Source organism: Neoarthrinium moseri (genome assembly GCF_022829205.1).
Source record: "Neoarthrinium moseri strain CBS 164.80 chromosome Unknown scaffold14_Wmoseri_CBS_16480, whole genome shotgun sequence".
In the NCBI taxonomy this organism is placed as follows: Eukaryota; Fungi; Ascomycota; class Sordariomycetes; order Amphisphaeriales; family Apiosporaceae; genus Neoarthrinium; species Neoarthrinium moseri.
In genome coordinates this window covers 497,542-515,685 of record NW_026055128.1, presented here as the reverse complement: position 1 = coordinate 515,685, position 18,144 = coordinate 497,542, and the positions used below count along the sequence as shown (strand labels likewise).

At 54.9% G+C, this 18,144-nt stretch overlaps 6 protein-coding genes across 6 annotated transcripts; 4 read left to right on the top strand and 2 right to left on the bottom strand.

Moving 5' to 3' along the window:
* Positions 1-3,154: 3,154 nt before the first annotated feature.
* JN550_004973 (uncharacterized protein) lies at positions 3,155-5,347 on the top strand (the record flags this gene model as incomplete). The annotated part of the gene is made up of 3 exons (XM_049316547.1): positions 3,155-3,344; positions 3,411-4,824; positions 4,879-5,347. The coding sequence occupies 3 exons, from the start codon at positions 3,155-3,157 to the stop codon at positions 5,345-5,347; spliced, it is 2,073 nt and encodes a 690-aa protein (XP_049173171.1).
* Positions 5,348-7,228: 1,881 nt separating this feature from the next.
* Positions 7,229-7,660, top strand: JN550_004972 (uncharacterized protein; the record flags this gene model as incomplete). The annotated part of the gene is made up of 1 exon (XM_049316546.1): positions 7,229-7,660. The coding sequence occupies one exon, from the start codon at positions 7,229-7,231 to the stop codon at positions 7,658-7,660; it is 432 nt and encodes a 143-aa protein (XP_049173170.1).
* A 573-nt stretch (positions 7,661-8,233) lies between these two features.
* Positions 8,234-8,905, bottom strand: JN550_004971 (uncharacterized protein; the record flags this gene model as incomplete). The annotated part of the gene is made up of 3 exons (XM_049316545.1): positions 8,234-8,612; positions 8,695-8,762; positions 8,870-8,905. The coding sequence occupies 3 exons, from the start codon at positions 8,903-8,905 to the stop codon at positions 8,234-8,236; spliced, it is 483 nt and encodes a 160-aa protein (XP_049173169.1).
* A 564-nt stretch (positions 8,906-9,469) lies between these two features.
* Positions 9,470-10,215, top strand: JN550_004970 (uncharacterized protein; the record flags this gene model as incomplete). Its single annotated transcript, XM_049316544.1, has 3 exons — positions 9,470-9,534; positions 9,623-9,721; positions 9,807-10,215. The coding sequence occupies 3 exons, from the start codon at positions 9,470-9,472 to the stop codon at positions 10,213-10,215; spliced, it is 573 nt and encodes a 190-aa protein (XP_049173168.1).
* A 306-nt stretch (positions 10,216-10,521) lies between these two features.
* On the bottom strand, positions 10,522-11,949 carry JN550_004969 (uncharacterized protein; the record flags this gene model as incomplete). Its single annotated transcript, XM_049316543.1, has 1 exon — positions 10,522-11,949. One exon carries the CDS (start codon positions 11,947-11,949, stop codon positions 10,522-10,524), a length of 1,428 nt encoding a protein of 475 aa, XP_049173167.1.
* A 492-nt stretch (positions 11,950-12,441) lies between these two features.
* On the top strand, positions 12,442-17,630 carry JN550_004968 (uncharacterized protein; the record flags this gene model as incomplete). The annotated part of the gene is made up of 2 exons (XM_049316542.1): positions 12,442-12,676; positions 12,733-17,630. 2 exons carry the CDS (start codon positions 12,442-12,444, stop codon positions 17,628-17,630), a joined length of 5,133 nt encoding a protein of 1,710 aa, XP_049173166.1.
* Positions 17,631-18,144: the final 514 nt, after the last annotated feature.

The following is an 18,144-nucleotide window of genomic DNA, read 5'->3' as shown; positions in this document are numbered from 1 at the left end:
CCGCTCCCGCTTTCGACTACTTGATGACGACGATACCTTCTTGAACGCCTAGTCCGTCGAACCATCAGACGAGGGGATACGGTTGTGTGCTTTGGACAAGTTGAGGTCAAGTTCAAAACGACCTAGCATCAGTCCAAGTGGATTGGTCGATTATTAGCTCCACAATACTCACTTCTGGAGGACTGCAACGGATCTCAAAAAGGGACGGTGTTGACCCAGCTCCCAAACCATGTAGTCCGTGACGAGTTTGTCATATTGTTCGAAACCTACGGGCCGAGTCAATGCGGGATAAGTTAATGAACACGTTGTGACTGCTGTGATACATAGATGCTGGCTAGCCAAGGCTTGTCACCAAACTTCCACAGAGCGCTCTGGCGCAGCATCCTGAAATCATCACCCAGGCTTGAGACAAAAGCACAAAACAAGCAGCCAGTAGTGAACGCGATGCAATTCTTTTTTAATGTGAGATGGATGTAAAACCAAACTGCATGTGGAAGCGCCTCAACTTTCGGCCACTCTGGGAAATAATCCAGGTGCGCAATACTGGGCACCCTTGTCTGCCGTGTGCAATGATAAGCAGCGGACTGGTCCACCTTAGTCTCAATCTCAAACGCACTCTGATTTGGCTTGTTATAAAACATGTGAGGTCACAGGACATTTGCACAGCCATACTCTCCAAGACGTTGTCAGTCAGCAAAACAGCATCGAAGTTCAAATGTCACATCAGTTGGGCAGGGAATTGACAAACACACGTCTGACCTGGCACTGGTAAGCGGCCCCCTTTGCTTGTATGTAGGTATATGGCGCAGAGGGGCCAGTGACTCCAGCCAATGCAGGCGTGAGATTGGATAGATGGAAGACGCATGAAATCAGTTAGTGAGCCGAGGGGAGCCAGCATCTTGATTGGCGGGTTCGTGGATCTTTGATGAACTACACCACATCCGACTTGCGTCCCGTTCTCGATTCTGCAGCCGCACTTGGACCTACTGTATTGAGTGTGTGGAGGATTACTAGCCCACCGCCTTTGAAGACAGCTTCTTGTGCCACAATTGCAGTCCGCCGGACAGGAGGGTTGCATATTGCCAGAGCCCTAACAAGAACAAGCCGAGCTGGGGGAGGCGGAGGGATAGGGGACTCGGGCATCTGATAGAGGGATGTCGGTGCTTTAAATTACCTCCGCATGTTTGTCACGGACGGATGACCCCGACGGTCGTAATGGTGGCTTGCGCTATAGGAAATGTTGGAGTTGAGTGAAGGCAATGGGCCACTTACAGCACGATAGGTATCCGACCTGCCGTGACGCAATACAAAAAAGGTTGGGGGCTCTTGTCTGTATTACGCGACGACGAGCAGACTATAAGACGACCGTGAGCGCACTAGGCGTGTCCGGAGACGGTAGTCCGGGTGGATGCGAAGAGTTGGGTGAGTACTAGGAATGCCCGATCTTGTGCTCAACTGCATAGGTAGAGGCTGTACTGAACAGCTAAGCACTGTTTGAAGTCTGATTGAGGGTTGCTTTGCTCAAGACACGAGCTCAGCGATAAAGGGAAATGTTACTTTCATCTTTATCAAGACCGTTGGTGCACTGGCGCAAGGTTGGGTGACGGAGAGTGGCTGCCGTGTAACTGGGTGTGATGCAGCAGCCGGTCGTCTGTCAGCCACATGACTTAGGTAGACGAAAACCAGTTTAAAGGAGAGCGCCTGCAGCATCCTTGACGCCGCAACTTGGGAGCCAGCCAATCTCGTCGGGTGTGCCTATGTAGGAAGCATGTACAAGTTACAGTAGTAACAGTAGTCTGCACTTAACAGCGCACAACAAGCTCCTCCTAGGTTGAGCGAGTCACGATGATTCTCAGCATGCGCGATCCCCAAGTGCAGTCAGGACTCGCTAGCACAGCGGGCAGACGAACCTGTAGCAGCGGTACAAATTAGCTGTGTTCCAAGGTTCTTAGTCGGTGGTTGCGCTGTCGTAGGCTGGTGGGCTGTGCAATGCTGGGACGCGTAGCGCCTGTCGAAGCTCAGGTCGCGGTGCATGGTGGTGCGAGTTACGAAGGTTACGATGGTACCATAGTACAAGCTGGCTGGCTGAGGTCCTGTCCTGGACGGCGGCTTCTCGCAGGCAAAGCAGGGCTCCTTGGGAACCCCTTCCCCCAATCCCTATCAGTGGGCCCCGTTGGAATTGGCAATGCTTGAAACCCACCCCGACGGCAGGGAAGGCCGCAACGCTTGCAACGCATTTGCATCCGCTGGGATTAGAAACTGTGGGGCTCTGGCCAGGCCCTGCGCTGCGGGCTCCACCACCCAGACGGTCGCCCGTCTCCCAAGGTCCGCCGTCGCCCAAGGTCCCCCAGGCCCCAGGTCCTCGAGCTGGTGCTGCTGCAGGTCATGGGCAGGTCGACGCTTCGACGCTTCGACACTCAGGTGTCCGTCTGTCTGGCTGTCTGTCTCCAGGTCTATCTGGCTGGCCCTCGCTATCCACCCGCTTGCCCGCTTACGTTCTATTCCAACCATCCAACCATCCACCATCCGTCCTCTGCTTGGGGTGTGACTGCGCATCCGGCGATTTCTCCTCCCTTCTCCTTCTTCTCACCTTGGAGTAGTCGCCGCCGCCCTTGGACAAGTTCTGGCACTGCCACCAGCCAAACGTCACGAGCGCGCCACCCCATACACCATCGATCGATTGATTTCGCATCGCACCTCGCTCGTTACCTACTCTCGACACACATACACACAGACACAGGCCCTCACCACCACCAACCCGCTCCATTCCAAGATACGCGAGCCGCGACTGTTCTGGACGTGCAGGATCACACCAACTTTTCTCTCCCGCAGAGCGTAGCCGGCCGGTTGCATCTGATATCCGCTCCGATTATTTGGCCCTGAAGGCGAAGGAGCAGAAGGCATTGACGAAATCAACACTTGGCTTTGGAAGGCGGTTCGACATCAATTTGACCGACGATCCAACTGGTTATCATATTGCCTCATATGCCGCGACTGCCAGAAGACGATCGCCTCGCTCACTTTCTTTGTCTCAAAACTCATTATTGAGACAAAACTGGCCCCCGAACGCTTTATTCTTCGACTTCTAAAGTGCTGTCTCATCCGCCCCGCGACGCGACTCTATTGAGTCGGCGCGCACTTGATTGTCGCCATCATGTTGCGCCCGGCGACCCCCCTGGCGATATTGCTGTTCGCAGCCTTCGCCTTGCTTCTGCTCTCCGTGCTATCTACGCCCATCATCAAGGCCATACCCCTGGGCTCTTTCGAGGGTGTCACCTTTGGTGTTTTTGGTCTATGCCGACGTAACGGAGAATGCTCTCCGATAGAGATAGGCTACGATACGAGTAGGTTCATTAACTGCCATTGGCACCCGTTCTACCGTGCACTATCTGCTCACATTTCGATTATAGGCGATGTCTTGTCCAGCTCATTTGACCTGCCCGCCGCGGCACGGACTACTCTGTCAGCCATCTTGGTTATCCACCCGGTAGCATGTCTGTTCACCTTGATTATGCTGGTCATGGCGATTGCTGCCCATTTCCATGGACCTTCGCATTCCTCACGGTATCTGCTGGTTCTTTTCATTTTCGGCATACTCACCTTCATAGTCTGCCTCCTCTCCTTCTTGATTGATGTTCTACTCTTCGTACCTCACATGGCCTGGGGATCGTACATTGTCTGTGCCGCCACCATCCTCGTTGCCTTGAGTGGTCTGGTCTCGTGCGCAATGCGACGTACCGTCGTCAGCAGGAAGGCGAGGAAGAAGCGGATCGCCGAGAACGCCGAGATGAGCGGTGAAAACTACTTCAACCGCAACGCTGTTCAAGATGTCAACGTTGCTTCCTCCACTACCATGCAGCCTACGGTGCCTATCGTTAGCGGAGGCAGTGGGCCCGCTGACAACAAACTCCCCAGCTTTGCCACCTATGAGAAACAGGAAGACCGCAGCAGCGATGAGCGGGTGCCCCTAACTGCCGTGAGCCCTTCGCAGAGGTCCGCCAACGCCGACATGAGTTCTGCCGAGGCCACATATGTCAACCGGAACAACTCAGCCCACTCGTTGCCGAGGGACCAGTATGGAAACCCTATCCAGCCACCACAAGACGCGTACGGCGTCCGCCGGGGGCCTTCGACAGAGCGCATGAACTCTCGAGGGAGGGGAGGTCTACCGCCCGGTGGTTACCGCGGACGCGGAGGATACGGGCGAGGAGGTTACGGTTCGGATTACGGCCCCCCTGTCAATGGGAGAGGTGGGTACGGCGCCCCGGGCCGAGGCGGATATGGTCCTCCTCCAAATAGAGGAAGAGGAGGCTACGGCCCTCCGAGGGGTGCGTATGGCCAAGCTGGAATGAGAGGTGGTCGGCCACCGCCCCCCGGCTATGGCAACAATGGCTATGACCGCCGGCCCCCGCCGCCGGACATGCAAGGAAACTACGGCCCCCCCAGAAATGGGTCTCCCGCTCCAGCGGTGCCGTATGGCGCGAACCCCTCGATGCCTGGCATGGCAACTGGAGCAGCGGCCACTGGTGGTTATGAGGCGTACAACCCTGACCGTGTCAGTGACCTACCGAGAGCTGAATCTCCTCCACCGTTATCCGCCACTGATGTTATACAACCAGCAGCAGTGGGACAGGCTGTAGAGATGAATGCCGCAACTGGCAGCCCGGCTCACCCGCCTCAAGGCTTCGGCCAATTCCCCAATCAGCAGCTGAGGGACAGTGATGCTGATGTGGCAGGAATGCTCGCCCTGCAACAAGCCAGAGTGGGCTCACCTCGACGCCATGATACTTATATGAGCGAGGCGAGCAAGTATAGTCAGGACGAGTAAGTGTGTTCCTGGAGGAGAGCAGAGGAGCAATCAAGCTAATCAAATATCAGAAGCTCGTATGTTCCACCCCGGCAAGCATGGAATCAAGGACCTGGCCGCAACTCGCCAAGGATGCCATCACCGTTACAGCTTCCGTCTCGCGGCGCTGAAGCCTCATCAAGCACACCGTCGCCACAACCAGCTCCTGCCCCCACCGGCAACTACTACGAAGATGTCGATCCCCGATTCACCGAGTCAGCCACGCGGCTTCCACTACCAGGTGTAGATCCTGCAAATTTTGAGGAACCCCATCAAGCAGGAGCTAGGAGCCCTGCCGTCTCAGAGAAATCAACTTTCACCTCGGTGTCACAGAGGCCCGTAAATCCTCGATGGAACCCGCCGGGGGGCCCGGTCCCTCGGAGGCCAGTTAACCGGAATGAAGTGAATGTTCTTAATAGCAACCCCGACTTTCAGTTACCGACCGGCCGCAACGGAAACAGTCCACCAGGCAGAGGCCCAGGGCCCTATCCCGGCGTGTAGAGAGTCTTTGCTTTTTCTTTGGCGCATTTGACACTTCTCCATCTCTGTGGTCCATACCAGTTCCATTGCGACCTTATTATTCTCTATTCTTGATATAGACAGAGGGAGGTAGGACATCTCCGGGCTCTGACCACTGTCATTGCACACGACGAAATCTTCCAGCATCCTTTCATTCTCCACACCAAATCTGTTCTCGACACTTTCCTTCACCTTTGACAACGACAAACCATTTCACCATTGATTTCGATACCCCCGTCACACGACTTCCTCATACCTTGACATATCCTGTCACCACACAACTATTCCCGATCATTCGATCTTCCTCGGGAACAGCATTTGTTTCTTAACGACTTTGAATATATTCTCAGGTACATCACGCCTGTGCAACCAGGGCTCGCTTGGCTTACTGGATGGCTTTTGCATAATGCATTGGCCAAGGAAGTGGTAAAGGGCCCGGCGTCTACTTGCTTCCTCTATTTTTGGACTTAATGAGTGGAAAAATTCGGCCCTCCCTTCGAGATGGGTAGAGGCGAAGGGACCTGGCTAGTCCACAGCCACTCGGCGTGCTGTACGTGTATATATGAATGGGGACTGGTACATATTTCCAGCAGCGGTGAGCCGGCGTGTGGATGGTAGCCTAGATGGACACAGGACAATGTCCTCAACACACAAAAAGAGTTCATCAAGTATTTTTCTGTCCGTCTGTTGGTTCCAATTCAATACATGCACACCGTGATCTTGGCGATGAAAGGCTTCCGGGCAGAGCGAAACCAACCGATCCATCACCTCTCAGAACGCAGCTCTCTACATTCTTTGGCCCCGATGAAACTTGCGCAAGCATGAGACACAAGGACTGACTCACCTCATCGACGTTCCGAAGCCGCCTAGCTTGCTGATCGCAAGATGGTTGTGTTTATACATACACAATCTTGGCTCCGACTTTTAGCCCTCTATTGCTCAAAAATCCCAAGACTGAGAACTGGGGATCTGTCTTCAGCACTTTCGCCCATAAAGGCAAGACCGGGGTAGTTGACGCGGCAATTTCTATCGAAAAGGCCGCCATCTGCCATATGACATTTCGAAGGCGCGCGTGGTTGCTCCCACCTCGCACCGTAACTTCTTTCACCCTTTCCTTGGCCATACATAGAAGGTAACCCCAAGTATGAGATGCCTCCAAGTATCACGGAAACGAAAAAGCCAGCATAGAGCAACAAAGAGATAGCCGCTGGAGCTGTGTACAGCTTGCCTACATGTGATCGAAAACGCTGACACAGGTGGCAGACCTGCGGCATACAACTGCGCAAGCAGCTGCTCAAGAGCCATGCTCAGCCATGCTTCTCGAACAGATGCGGCACAGAGTTGCCAACAGTGAAAAGCGATTGCGAATAAAACAAATGCGAGCCCAGCAGCTTAGTTAGCTGGACGCCATGTCCCCAGATGTCATTGGCCGATCCGTCTGTGGCGGCGTGTATGTGCGCTAGCTAGACGAATGCGAGCCGGAAGCTGGCACATATCTCTGGAAGAGAGATCTGCACGAACCGCTGGCCGGCCAGACTTCATGCCGCGCCCATTCCAATCCGAGGAAACTCTCACTGCGCATTCGCATTTCGGGTTTTTGCTGTGTTAGGTGTGTACGTATGACGACAATGATGCAAATGATGATCGCGCCGTCTGTGTATATAAATATATATGTAAATGAATGAAGATGAGTACACTGAGGCGTTGAGAAACTGTAAGAGTTCATTCTCATCACCCGCATAGTCAAGCAATAATCACTTTGCAGACGTTCAACATACAGCACCCAGAGCCTCCCAACGACTCTTGAATCCAAGTACCCTGAATCTGTTGGCGATTGCCCCCAGACCAGACAACAACAATAAAATGTGCTGCCGCAAGAAGCGCAACGCCGCTTATTACACCGCCCCGGCAGCGACTTATTCACCCACAGCGCTCCCGGGTCCGTATGGAACCGTCTGCGGTCAGTCTCCCCCCTCGCATCGCCGGGGCTGCCGCCGGGGCTGCAGACGTCGCCGGGGCGGTCCTATCACAATGCTATTCCGAGCAATCAAGGAACACCTCGAAGCCAGACAGAGCCAAGTGATTGCGAGCGGCCCGGCGGCCAACGTAGACCCGAGATCCCCGTTTCAATACGTGAGAAATGACCATGGATCTGATTTTGATGAGAACAAGGAGAAGTTTGTGGAAGAAGATGCGCGCAGGGGATCATTGAATGGCGCTGAGGAGGATGGGCTCCCGATCAGTGAGCCTCCGCCCAGTTATGATATGGTTCAACAGAGCGAGAAGGGACAGTAGATAGGGATCTGGCCCAGATTGTTTGGTTGGACAGTCGAGGGGAGTCGGAGTGGTAACGGACGGGGAGAGACATGGATGCCCAGTGCTTAGATGCTTCTGGTTAGGGGGATTGAGACGCTCGCTCTGGGATGTGTGTACACGCATCCGCAGAACTATTGCAAATTATCATTTTACACTTATGGATATCGAATGGGTTCTGAATCTGCAGCAATGTTTCTCAGCGCCTGGGTCTAACACGGTATGGACATGCCTGGCTTCGCTCAGCTTCGGATCTGGACTCCTGGTTCCTGCAACGGCCGCCACTCGGATGTAGCATTCCATTTTCAAATCACCTTTGGGGACCTCACGATAACCCATGCTCATCACCGGAAAAGAGGAAGTGCGTTTTTGTTTGGCATCACAATCATTTTTCCTTAATGATCCTACTGGCATCGGCTATGTCCATCGCCCTGCCGTGCTCAAAGAGGATTTTCAAGTCCTGACCAGACCACACATGAACCCCATGCAATGATGAAAAACAACCGAGACCCAGGGAAAGACGCACGCAACACCACCTGCCGGGACCGCTCTCGTTTAGATGGTAGTCTCGTAGGCAATCGGAACCACCGTCTCGGGCTTGTTGTCCTTCATGGAGACGACGTGTGCCTCGCGGGGCTGGGTGGCTAATCTCTTGACCTGGACGGTGGTGCCGTCGGCCTTGGCCTGCTTCTTGAGCTCGGCGTTCTTCTTGACGCGCTTGATGAAGTCCTCGCGGGATCTCGACAGGCGGACGTGCTCGAGGCGGAGGTTGATGCGCTTCTCGATGTACCGGTGCTTGACCTTCTTGTAGATGATGACACCGACGGCGCTCTTGGTGACGTTGTAGATGACACCGGTCTTGCCGTGGTAGACCTTGTGAGGCATACCCTTCTGGACGGCACCGTTGGCCTTGATGTCCACAATGTCGCCGACCCTGTTAGAAATCGTCAGAACCGCCCGTCTCTCGCTCTGGCGCGCCTCGGTTCTCGAGCCGGTTGACTGCGCAACAAACGTACTTGTACTGTCTAAGGTAGGTGGACAGGGCGATCATGCCCTTCTTGCGGAAATCCCGAGAGAAGGCATACTACAACACGCAGAAATCTCGTTAGCCCTCCCATTCGCATCGATGCAGCAGCAGCAGCCTCAGGTCCCGGGTGGGATTGAGGATCTGGGATCTGGAGGTTGACGTACTCTCGTTCCGGCGCGGAGACCTGCAGCGTGACCCATCTTGACGGTGTTGTGGTGTCGTGACTGAAGGGGGAGTTGGGTGTTGTCGGTGGTGCTGGGTTCAAGATCGTAACTTTTTCGCTTCCCTCACCAGAGGACGGAATTTTGCCTAGGGATGGTGGGAATTTTGTGTGGCAGCCAGCAAACCCGGGCAGCCCGCCAAGTCCCGCTTGCCCAGCACGGGCCAACCAACCAGAAAGAGCTGGGTCTCTTCTGCGGGTACAGCGTCCAGCAGCAGCACGGCAGCAGCGCGGCAGCAGCCCACAGCGCGCTGCAGCAGGCGGCCAGCGGGCAACTGGCAGCCCGGCAGCCCCCCCAAAGACGCAGCCAATCAAAAATTCGGCTGGCCTGCTTTGCCCTAGCCCCCCACTTTTCCCGAACTTCACGCAGCCCACCAGAACCAGAACCCCAGCGCCCAAGCCCCAGCCAGGCCACTCATGCCCATTTTTGCGGGCTGGCATTCGAACGTTGGTGATCTTTTTTTCCCGAACTTCCTCTCCTCAGCCAATTCCCCATCACCACCCACCAACCCAACGAGCAGGACCGAGTTCTTGAGTCGCGATCATGGCTCCTCTGTCTTACTCCAAGACCGCCAAGGTCCCCCGTCGCCCCTTCGAGGCTGCCCGACTGTCAGTATTCACCGGCCACTGAGCACGAGCTTGTTCTCTGCTCACGTCGTATGTGATCCCCGAAAACTGACAATGCTGGATTCTGTAGTGACTCCGAGTTGAAGCTCGTCGGAGAGTACGGTCTGCGCAACAAGCGTGAGGTCTGGCGTGTCCAGCTCACCCTGTCCAAGATCCGTCGTGCTGCCCGGTAAATTCTCACCCGCCCGCTCCCACCGTCTGGTCTTTCGGATATCATGAACCCGAGTACTGACAAGCCTCCCCCCCGAATACAGTCAGCTTCTTACCCTCGACGAGAAGGACCCCAAGCGTCTCTTCGAAGGCAATGCCCTCATTCGCCGTCTCGTGCGTGTCGGTGTCCTCGACGAGTCCCGCATGAAGCTCGATTACGTCCTGGCCCTCAAGGTCGAGGATTTCTTGGAGCGCCGCCTGCAGACCTGTGTCTACAAGCTCGGTCTCGCCAAGTCCATCCACCACGCCCGTGTCCTGATCCGCCAGCGCCACATCCGCGTCGGCAAGCAGATCGTCAACGTCCCCTCCTTCATCGTCCGTCTCGACTCCCAGAAGCACATCGACTTCGCCCTGACCTCGCCCTTCGGTGGTGGCCGCCCCGGCCGTGTCCGAAGAAAGAAGGCCAAGGCCGCCGAGAAGGGTGACGGCGACGAGGAGGAAGAGGAGGAGTAAATTCTTCGCTCTATGTGATATCATCATGTGGTGGACCACGATCCGCCGGTTGAGGGATCTGATTACACTATGGGCATATGGAGTCAAAATCATTTCATAGCTCACGGCGTTAGGCCAAGGGAAATCAGGAATGCATGAAAAAGAATTTACGTCACCAATCATGATCATCAATATGCCTCGTTCTTATGCACAGTTTCAATGCTCCATCGTGCCACGCCAGACAGGCGTGAGGGACCGCTTGCCACCCATTTGTAGTCCAACATAAGATACGATCATTTCGCTGGTTATTATTAAAGTGAACTCGCGCTACGTAACAAGATCGTCCTTCCCTAGGAACTTGGCCATGGGATCGTCTGCTGCTGTCCGTTTCCTCCTGTACTCTTCAAGCTCTTCCTCCATCATCTCCTCTGCCGTCCGCTTTTTGGCGGCCGGTTTCGGCGGCTCAGCGTTTTCTACAGGGACTTGTCTGGGCTCTTCCTCATGTGCTCCTTCTGTTATCAAATTCGCGCCAGTCCTCTGCTTCTCAGCCTCTTCCCATGCTTGTTTGCCTTCATCACCGGTACAGTAGCTGTTCTTGATAGAAGAATGACAGCACGCGTATCCCCACTTGAAGTTGGACCACCAACTGCCCCAGACCGAGGTATGGTTGTTGATGAAGACGTCTTCGGCGTATTTCGACTTGGCCACGGCCCGCGGAGCCCCCTTGATCAGCCCGGCCTCGTCGTACTCGACGAAGGACTCGGATTCCGTGACAGCCATGTCCCTCAGGCCGGCGGGCAGCGCATGCTCGCCGCCGCCGTACTTGTCCTGCAGGGCCTTCAGACGCTCTGCCCGCTTCTTCTCGCTCTCCTCCTGCTCCTTCTTGCGGTAGAACTCTCCGGCCGTCGGGTTGGCCTGTAGATGCTGCCGCGTATCGCCCGTCTTCTCCTGTGCCTCCCATGCATATTTCGTGGCCTTCTCGAACTCGGCGGCGTCTCCCGAGCCCCTCAGGAACCCTTCCTCTGCGTAGAGCTGTGCGGCCTTGTCTGCCGTCGCGCCGGCGTCCACCATCGTTCGGGTCTTGGGATCGTATTTGGCCGACTCGAGGTCCAGGTTGAGGAGGTACTTGGCTGTGTCCTCTCGTATCCTGAGTTGCCTCGTCGCCGTGCTTTGATGCTTGCCCATGTCGATCTCCTCGGCATACCGCTCGCCGTCGTCCTTGCCCGCGCCGTCCTCGCCCTCGCCGTCCTTGTCCTGGTCGCCCGCCTGCAGCTGGCTGCGCAGCTCCTCCATCTGGTTGTAGCGCTCCATGACGTGCTTGTACTCGCGCGGGTCGTAGCCGTTCCAGCGGTCGCGCTTGGCGTCCCAGCCCATCTGCACGTCCTGGATGACCTCGTCGGCCTGGATGTCCTTGCCGGTCCAGCGGGCGCCCTTGGCCCGCGGCCGCGACAGGCAGTCCTTGGCCTTGTGGGTCATGGCGCCGCAGTTCTCGCAGGCGCCCTTGCGGTACTTGGTGGCGGCGGGGCCCAGCTTCTTGCCGCGGTCGTACCATTTGGACTGCGCGAGGTCGTCCTTGGCCTTTTGTGACAGGCGCTGATGCTCGAGGTAGTCCTGCGACGAGTCGTCACCCTCGCCGGCGTAGAAGGGCCGCTTGCTGATGAAGGATGGGATGTAGACGTTCTCTTCCTTGGAGGCGGCCGAGACCTTGCCCGACGCATCATGCCTCCGCGAGGGGGGTGGAGGCGGCGGAGGCATTTTGGGTGTTGTGCTGAGGGGTCCGAGAAGGGGCCTATGGGTGTTCTCGAGATCGGAAACTGCCTGGATGCTGGGTATCAGGTAAGGTCGTCTGTTCAGATGTCGGCGTCGCGAAAAGTTACCGTCGATAGGCGCAGTGGCTGGTGCTATCGGAGGTTTACTTAAGCTTGAAAGGTGTGGCGGCGCCCAATCCCTGCCCCAGGCGGGTTCCAGCACCTGATAGCGCGCGATCACGCCAATCGGCAGGGGTCGACCACCAGCTCTAACATGCCCCAGATCGCGTCTCTGCCTAATAGCACAAGGCACACGAGACGCGGTGCGTGTGTGCATGATATGTAAACCGTCTCTCGCCCCCTGCACCATCGTCGAGTTTTGCTTTTGACGACTTCTCTTTTCTCTCATTTGCCAGCTCCTTGATTCCCCCCTCGACTCAATGTTGCCTCTATTCCCCATTCGCACATGACATATCCATGTCATGATGCATAGCACGTCATGGATGTCTTCCGGGTGCGGTTGAATTGTATCGACCACTATCAGGCTGCCCAGACGAGATATGACCCCCAACTTCGCAACGATGTCCGTCCTTCGCAGCTCCGAAAGGAGCCTAGAGTCCCGGTCGTGCGCGTCTTTGGGTCGACCGAGACTGGCCAGAAGGTCTGCGCTCACATACATGGCGCTTTCCCGTACCTGTACATCGAGTACAAGGGCAGCTTGGAGCCCGATGATGGTAATTAATGCTGAGTCGAACGTCCCCAATTCCACCTGGCTAATGCCATCGATTAGTTGGTGCCTACATATACCGGCTGCATCTGTCCATTGATCACGCCCTCGCAGTGAGCTACCGCCGCAACGCCTACACAGAGAATCCCAAATTCGTGGCGCGCATCACACTCTGCAAGGGTGTTCCGTTCTATGGATATTATGTCGGATACCGTTTCTATCTCAAGATCTACATGCTCAACCCCCTGGTCATGACCCGCTTGGCCGAGCTTCTGCAACAAGGGGTTATCATGAAGCGGGCATTTCAGCCCTACGAAGCCCATTTGCAATATCTACTGCAGTTCATGACCGACTACAACCTCTACGGGTGCGATTACATCTCCGTCCGCCACGCTCATTTCCGAGCTCCCGTTCCTCGTCATGGTGATGGGGAGGTGAGCTCTCACCATTGGCATAGCCAGTCAGTTCCGCATGATTTGATCACCGATGACGCCGAACTCCCCCGTGTTAGCCATTGCTCTATTGAGGTAGACATTTGTGTTCAAGACATCCTCAATAGGCACGAGATCAGAGAACGCCCGCTGCACCAAGACTTTACCGACATGCACGACCCGCTTCCTGCGGATATGAAGCTTGTTGCCAGTATGGCCGGGTTGTGGAAAGATGAGACCAAACGTCGGAAAAGACGCATGGTCAACCCGGCCTCAGGGAGCAGCCCTTTCCCGCCAGAGGTCCTGGTATCGATGTCTGCAGACCCACGCAACTCCTCCATGCCGGGCTGGATCCATGAAGACGAACACCGTGAACAGATTGATGAGCTCGTTCAGGAAGAGAATCGGCAAAGCGATGGGAAGGAGTTGAGCTTCGATAATTTTGTCACGCCGATCTCTCTGGAATCCGGGGTGAACACCATGTTACAGGCTGTAGAAGACCTCTACCCCGAGAATTTGGGTCTTGTATTAGATCCAGCGGACAGTTTATCTGAAGAAGAGGTACACCCAACAAGCAGCATCGAGGTCGACGAACAACGAATTCTTGATATCAATGCGGACAACGATGGGATGTTCCCTGACGACTCGGATGAGGAGGGCCTTAGGCAACCAGAACCAGGTAAATCTACTTCGACGCGAGTCGATCTGTCGCCAAACAAGGTCGGCCAAAAGGGATCTGACAATCAGATTGCGAGCAAAGAAGCCATGCCTGTGGGTGAGCCTTCTAAGGGATCAACCGAGTCGACGGAGTCAAGCACGAAAACGGGGGACAACAGTTTGTCGGCCTCATCGGCAGACGGCCTTTACGCCAGCTCCTTGCGCAGTGGGAAGATTCCGCACATCCCTATCGCTGATGAGCTGAGATCTGCAGCGCTGACACGCGGCCTGGTGACCAAGGTTGCTCGGGACTCCAATGTCCACGAATATGAGGAGTCCATCGCGAAGCGTCCTGGAACACCTACTGACGAGGACCATGAGATCAAGCGACGACGAGTTGAATTTGCCTTCGATGTCTTCGACGCCAACCACAGCAATTCCAGTCCCACAACCCCTGTGGCACCAGACAAAGTCGATGACAATATATCGACTGAGTCTCTACCCTCCTCTCAAGGAACAAAGACGAAGACGAAGGGCGATAATGTCAAAGGCTCCGGTAATCAGATGCTCAAGTTCCCGGTGGTCAAGAATCCAAATGATCCAAATACGCAATTACGGTTGAGTCAGCAGGGAAGCTCTCAGCCAAGCCAGGAGAGCACTGTCAAGAAGCATGTCTCTTTCGAGCCTGTAATTACGGAAACCGACAGCCCGGAGACTACGAGGTCTGGTTCTACTAAGAGAGACTCCGTCGGCTCCTCTTCTAGCTCCATCAAAGGCACAATAATCCGTAGACTTCTCGATGTAGGCTGCGCGCCAAGGCCAAATGCTCATTTTTTCGTATTCGCACAACCACCACCTGCGGCGACAGAGGTGTTCTCTACCATAGGTGTTGATGGCCGCCCAGAGGTCATTTACCAAGATGCATACTACAGCAACGACAAGGACGTACCACCCCGGCTACGGGAATATGCAGGCCAGGATTTCCGGCTCACAAGTAATACACTTCCATACCTGCCCGACTTTGACGGCACTGGATCATCGCCAGCATCCTTTGGTATAAAGCCCGATAACCCGACACCTAGGCCCTCTGATGAACAGCTCTATTCCAAAATGCGGCGCGAATGCACCTTCCAAAGCTGGGAATTTGCCGAGCCACCTCCCTCGTTGGAGGAAGTTGAGACGTGGTGGAATGAGACCCAGAGAAATAATGTTGATGAGACGGTGCCCGCAATGAATATTCAGGACCCAGAGATGAAGCCCTACCTTTCCCAAATTGAAGGTGCTACACCGAAGAAGTTCAAGTACTCACAGAAGAAGAAGTCAACCAGCGTGCAGTTTGAGGCCCAGTACATGAGCACAATGAGCCTGGAAATACACATCAACAGCAGAGGAAAACTAGTTCCAAATCCAGAGGAGGATGAAGTTCAATGCATCTTCTGGTGCTCCAAATCCGATGAGAACTTTACTACCGGCGACAACGCCTCCTTGGAAGTGCAATCTGGCATCATTGTCCTCTCAGAGGACGGACTGATGACGAAAAGACTGCAACGTCAAACTTCAGTCGAGGTGATCGAGGAGAACTCCGAGCTGGACCTCATGGTTAGGATGGTGGAGATTGTTCGTACACATGATCCAGATATACTTACAGGTTACGAAGTTCATGGGAGCTCCTGGGGCTATCTCATCGAACGAGCCAGATTCAAGTACGACTACAATTTGTGTGACGAGTTTTCGCGAATGAAGTCCCAGTCATTTGGACGATTTGGGAAAGAAGCTGATCGCTGGGGTTTCAACACAACGTCGACTATCCGTGTCACTGGTCGTCATATGATCAACATCTGGAGAGCGATGCGCAGCGAGCTCAACCTCCTTCAGTATACCATGGAAAATGTTACGTGGCATCTGTTACACCAGCGTGTCCCCCATTACTCATGGCAAACACTGAGCGACTGGTATTTGAGTGGGAAGTCGAGAGACTTGGGCAAGATTCTTCGCTACTATTTGAGGCGGACCAAGCTTGACATTGATATTCTTGAAGTCAATGAGCTAATACCTCGAACCAGCGAGCAAGCGCGATTGCTTGGTGTTGACTTCTTCTCGGTCTTCTCCCGAGGTTCTCAGTTCAAGGTCGAGTCGATCATGTTTCGGATCGCCAAGCCCGAGAATTTTGTCTTGGTCTCGCCGAATCGGAAGCAAGTTGGTGGTCAGAACGCCCTTGAGTGCCTGCCTCTGGTCATGGAGCCACAGAGCTCGTTCTACAGTAGTCCGGTACTAGTCCTGGACTTCCAAAGTCTGTATCCGAGTGTCATGATAGCGTACAATTACTGCTATTCGACGTTTCTGGGGCGGATTGTTAACTGGAGAGGTGCCAACAAGATGGGCTTCACGGATTACAAGAGACAGGAACGACTCTTGGAGCTTTTGAAGAACTATATCAACATCGCCCCCAACGGAATGATGTACTGCAAGACTGAGGTGCGAAAGTCATTGTTGGCAAAGATGCTCACAGAAATCTTGGAGACTCGAGTCATGGTCAAGAGTGGCATGAAACAAGACAGAGATGATAAAACGCTCCAGCAACTGCTGAACAACAGACAGCTGGCTCTGAAGCTACTTGCCAACGTAACCTACGGTTACACCTCGGCCTCTTTCTCTGGCCGTATGCCGTGCTCAGAGATAGCGGACAGCATTGTTCAGACGGGACGGGAGACACTTGAGAGGGCTATTGCACTCATCCATTCGGTTCAGAAATGGAAAGCGGAGGTCGTGTACGGAGACACGGACAGTTTGTTTGTCCACCTACCAGGCCGAACGAGAGATCAAGCATTCGACATTGGTAACGACATCGTTAAGACGATCACGGATATGAATCCCCGGCCAGTGAAGCTCAAGTTTGAGAAAGTATATCACCCCTGTGTCCTCCTCGCAAAGAAGCGCTACGTGGGTTACAAATACGAGTCTCGAGAGCAAGCCAAACCCGAATTCGAAGCCAAGGGCATTGAGACTGTCCGAAGGGATGGCACACCTGCCGAGCAGATGATCGAGGAGAAGGCCTTGAAGATCCTCTTCGAGACCGCCGACCTCAGCCAGGTCAAGTCGTACTTCCAGAAGCAATGCGAGAAGATCATGCGTGGGGCTATTTCGATCCAGGACTTCTGTTACGCGAGAGAGGTCAAACTAGGCACCTACAGCGACAAGGGCCCTCCTCCGCCAGGTGCCCTGATCAGTACCAAGAGAATGCTCGAAGACGCGCGGGCCGAGCCTCAATACGGCGAGCGTGTGCCTTACGTCGTGGTGACGGGCGCTCCTGGGGCTCGCCTCATCGACCGCTGCGTCGCCCCGGAGGACCTTCTGGCGAACCCGCACCTCCAGCTCGACGCCGAGTACTACATCTCCAAGAACCTGATCCCGCCGCTCGAACGCATCTTCAACCTGGTTGGCGCCAACGTCCGCCAGTGGTACGACGAGATGCCCAAAGTGCAACGCATTCACCGCGTCGAGCAAGGCGGTGTGCTCACGAAGAAAACGCTAGAGTCGTACATGAAGGCGGCGGCGTGTCTCGTCTGCAACGGCAAAACCGGCACCGAGGGCGGGGCCATCTGCGAGCGGTGTCTGACGAACGCGCCCGCCAGCCTGCTGAAGCTTCGCGCCCAGCTGGGCAGGGAGGAGAAGAAACTGCTGGATGTGAACAAGGTATGCCAGAGCTGCGCGGGGCTGGCACCCCTGGATGATGTACCATGTGATAGCAAGGACTGCCCTGTGTTCTACACGCGGATGAAGCAGTTGTCCAGGTATAGGACTGAGAAGGGGTTGGTGGAGCCAGCTGTCACGCAGCTGGTCGAAGAGGTTGATCGAAGGGACTTGGAATGGTGATCATGAGAGCATCGTTGGAGTTTCGGACTGTCTACAGAGGTATGCACGGCGAGTGCGGTACGTTTTGGAGTAGGGGTTTGACTGAGTGCAAAGAGAGCACACCAGGACGTGGTTGCATAGCATCAGCGAGGCGTTGTTTTGAACATCGAGAGGCCCCGCGTTGGATAAAACAGCACAACGGCCGGGGGAGGTTTGACTCATTTACATAGAAATTCAGCATCGAAATTCGCAAATGCTCCAGTACAGCACTCCCTTTTGGGTCATTTGGAGGTCCGGCAGTTCAGAACCCCAATTGTGGATATCTTCCATGGTGTGGAATAAGTGCCAGGGTCCCTGCAACGAACACACATCCCAGAGGCATGCGCAATGGTTCTGATGTGAACTTCGCCCAGTTGCACCAGCATACGTTATAGGCCGATCACAAGTTCGCAAAACCACCATTCCAGTCGTCGAATCCTACTATAACGGACGATTGACTGAGACAGGTAGCATGCGAACCTAGTAACCTAGCTGG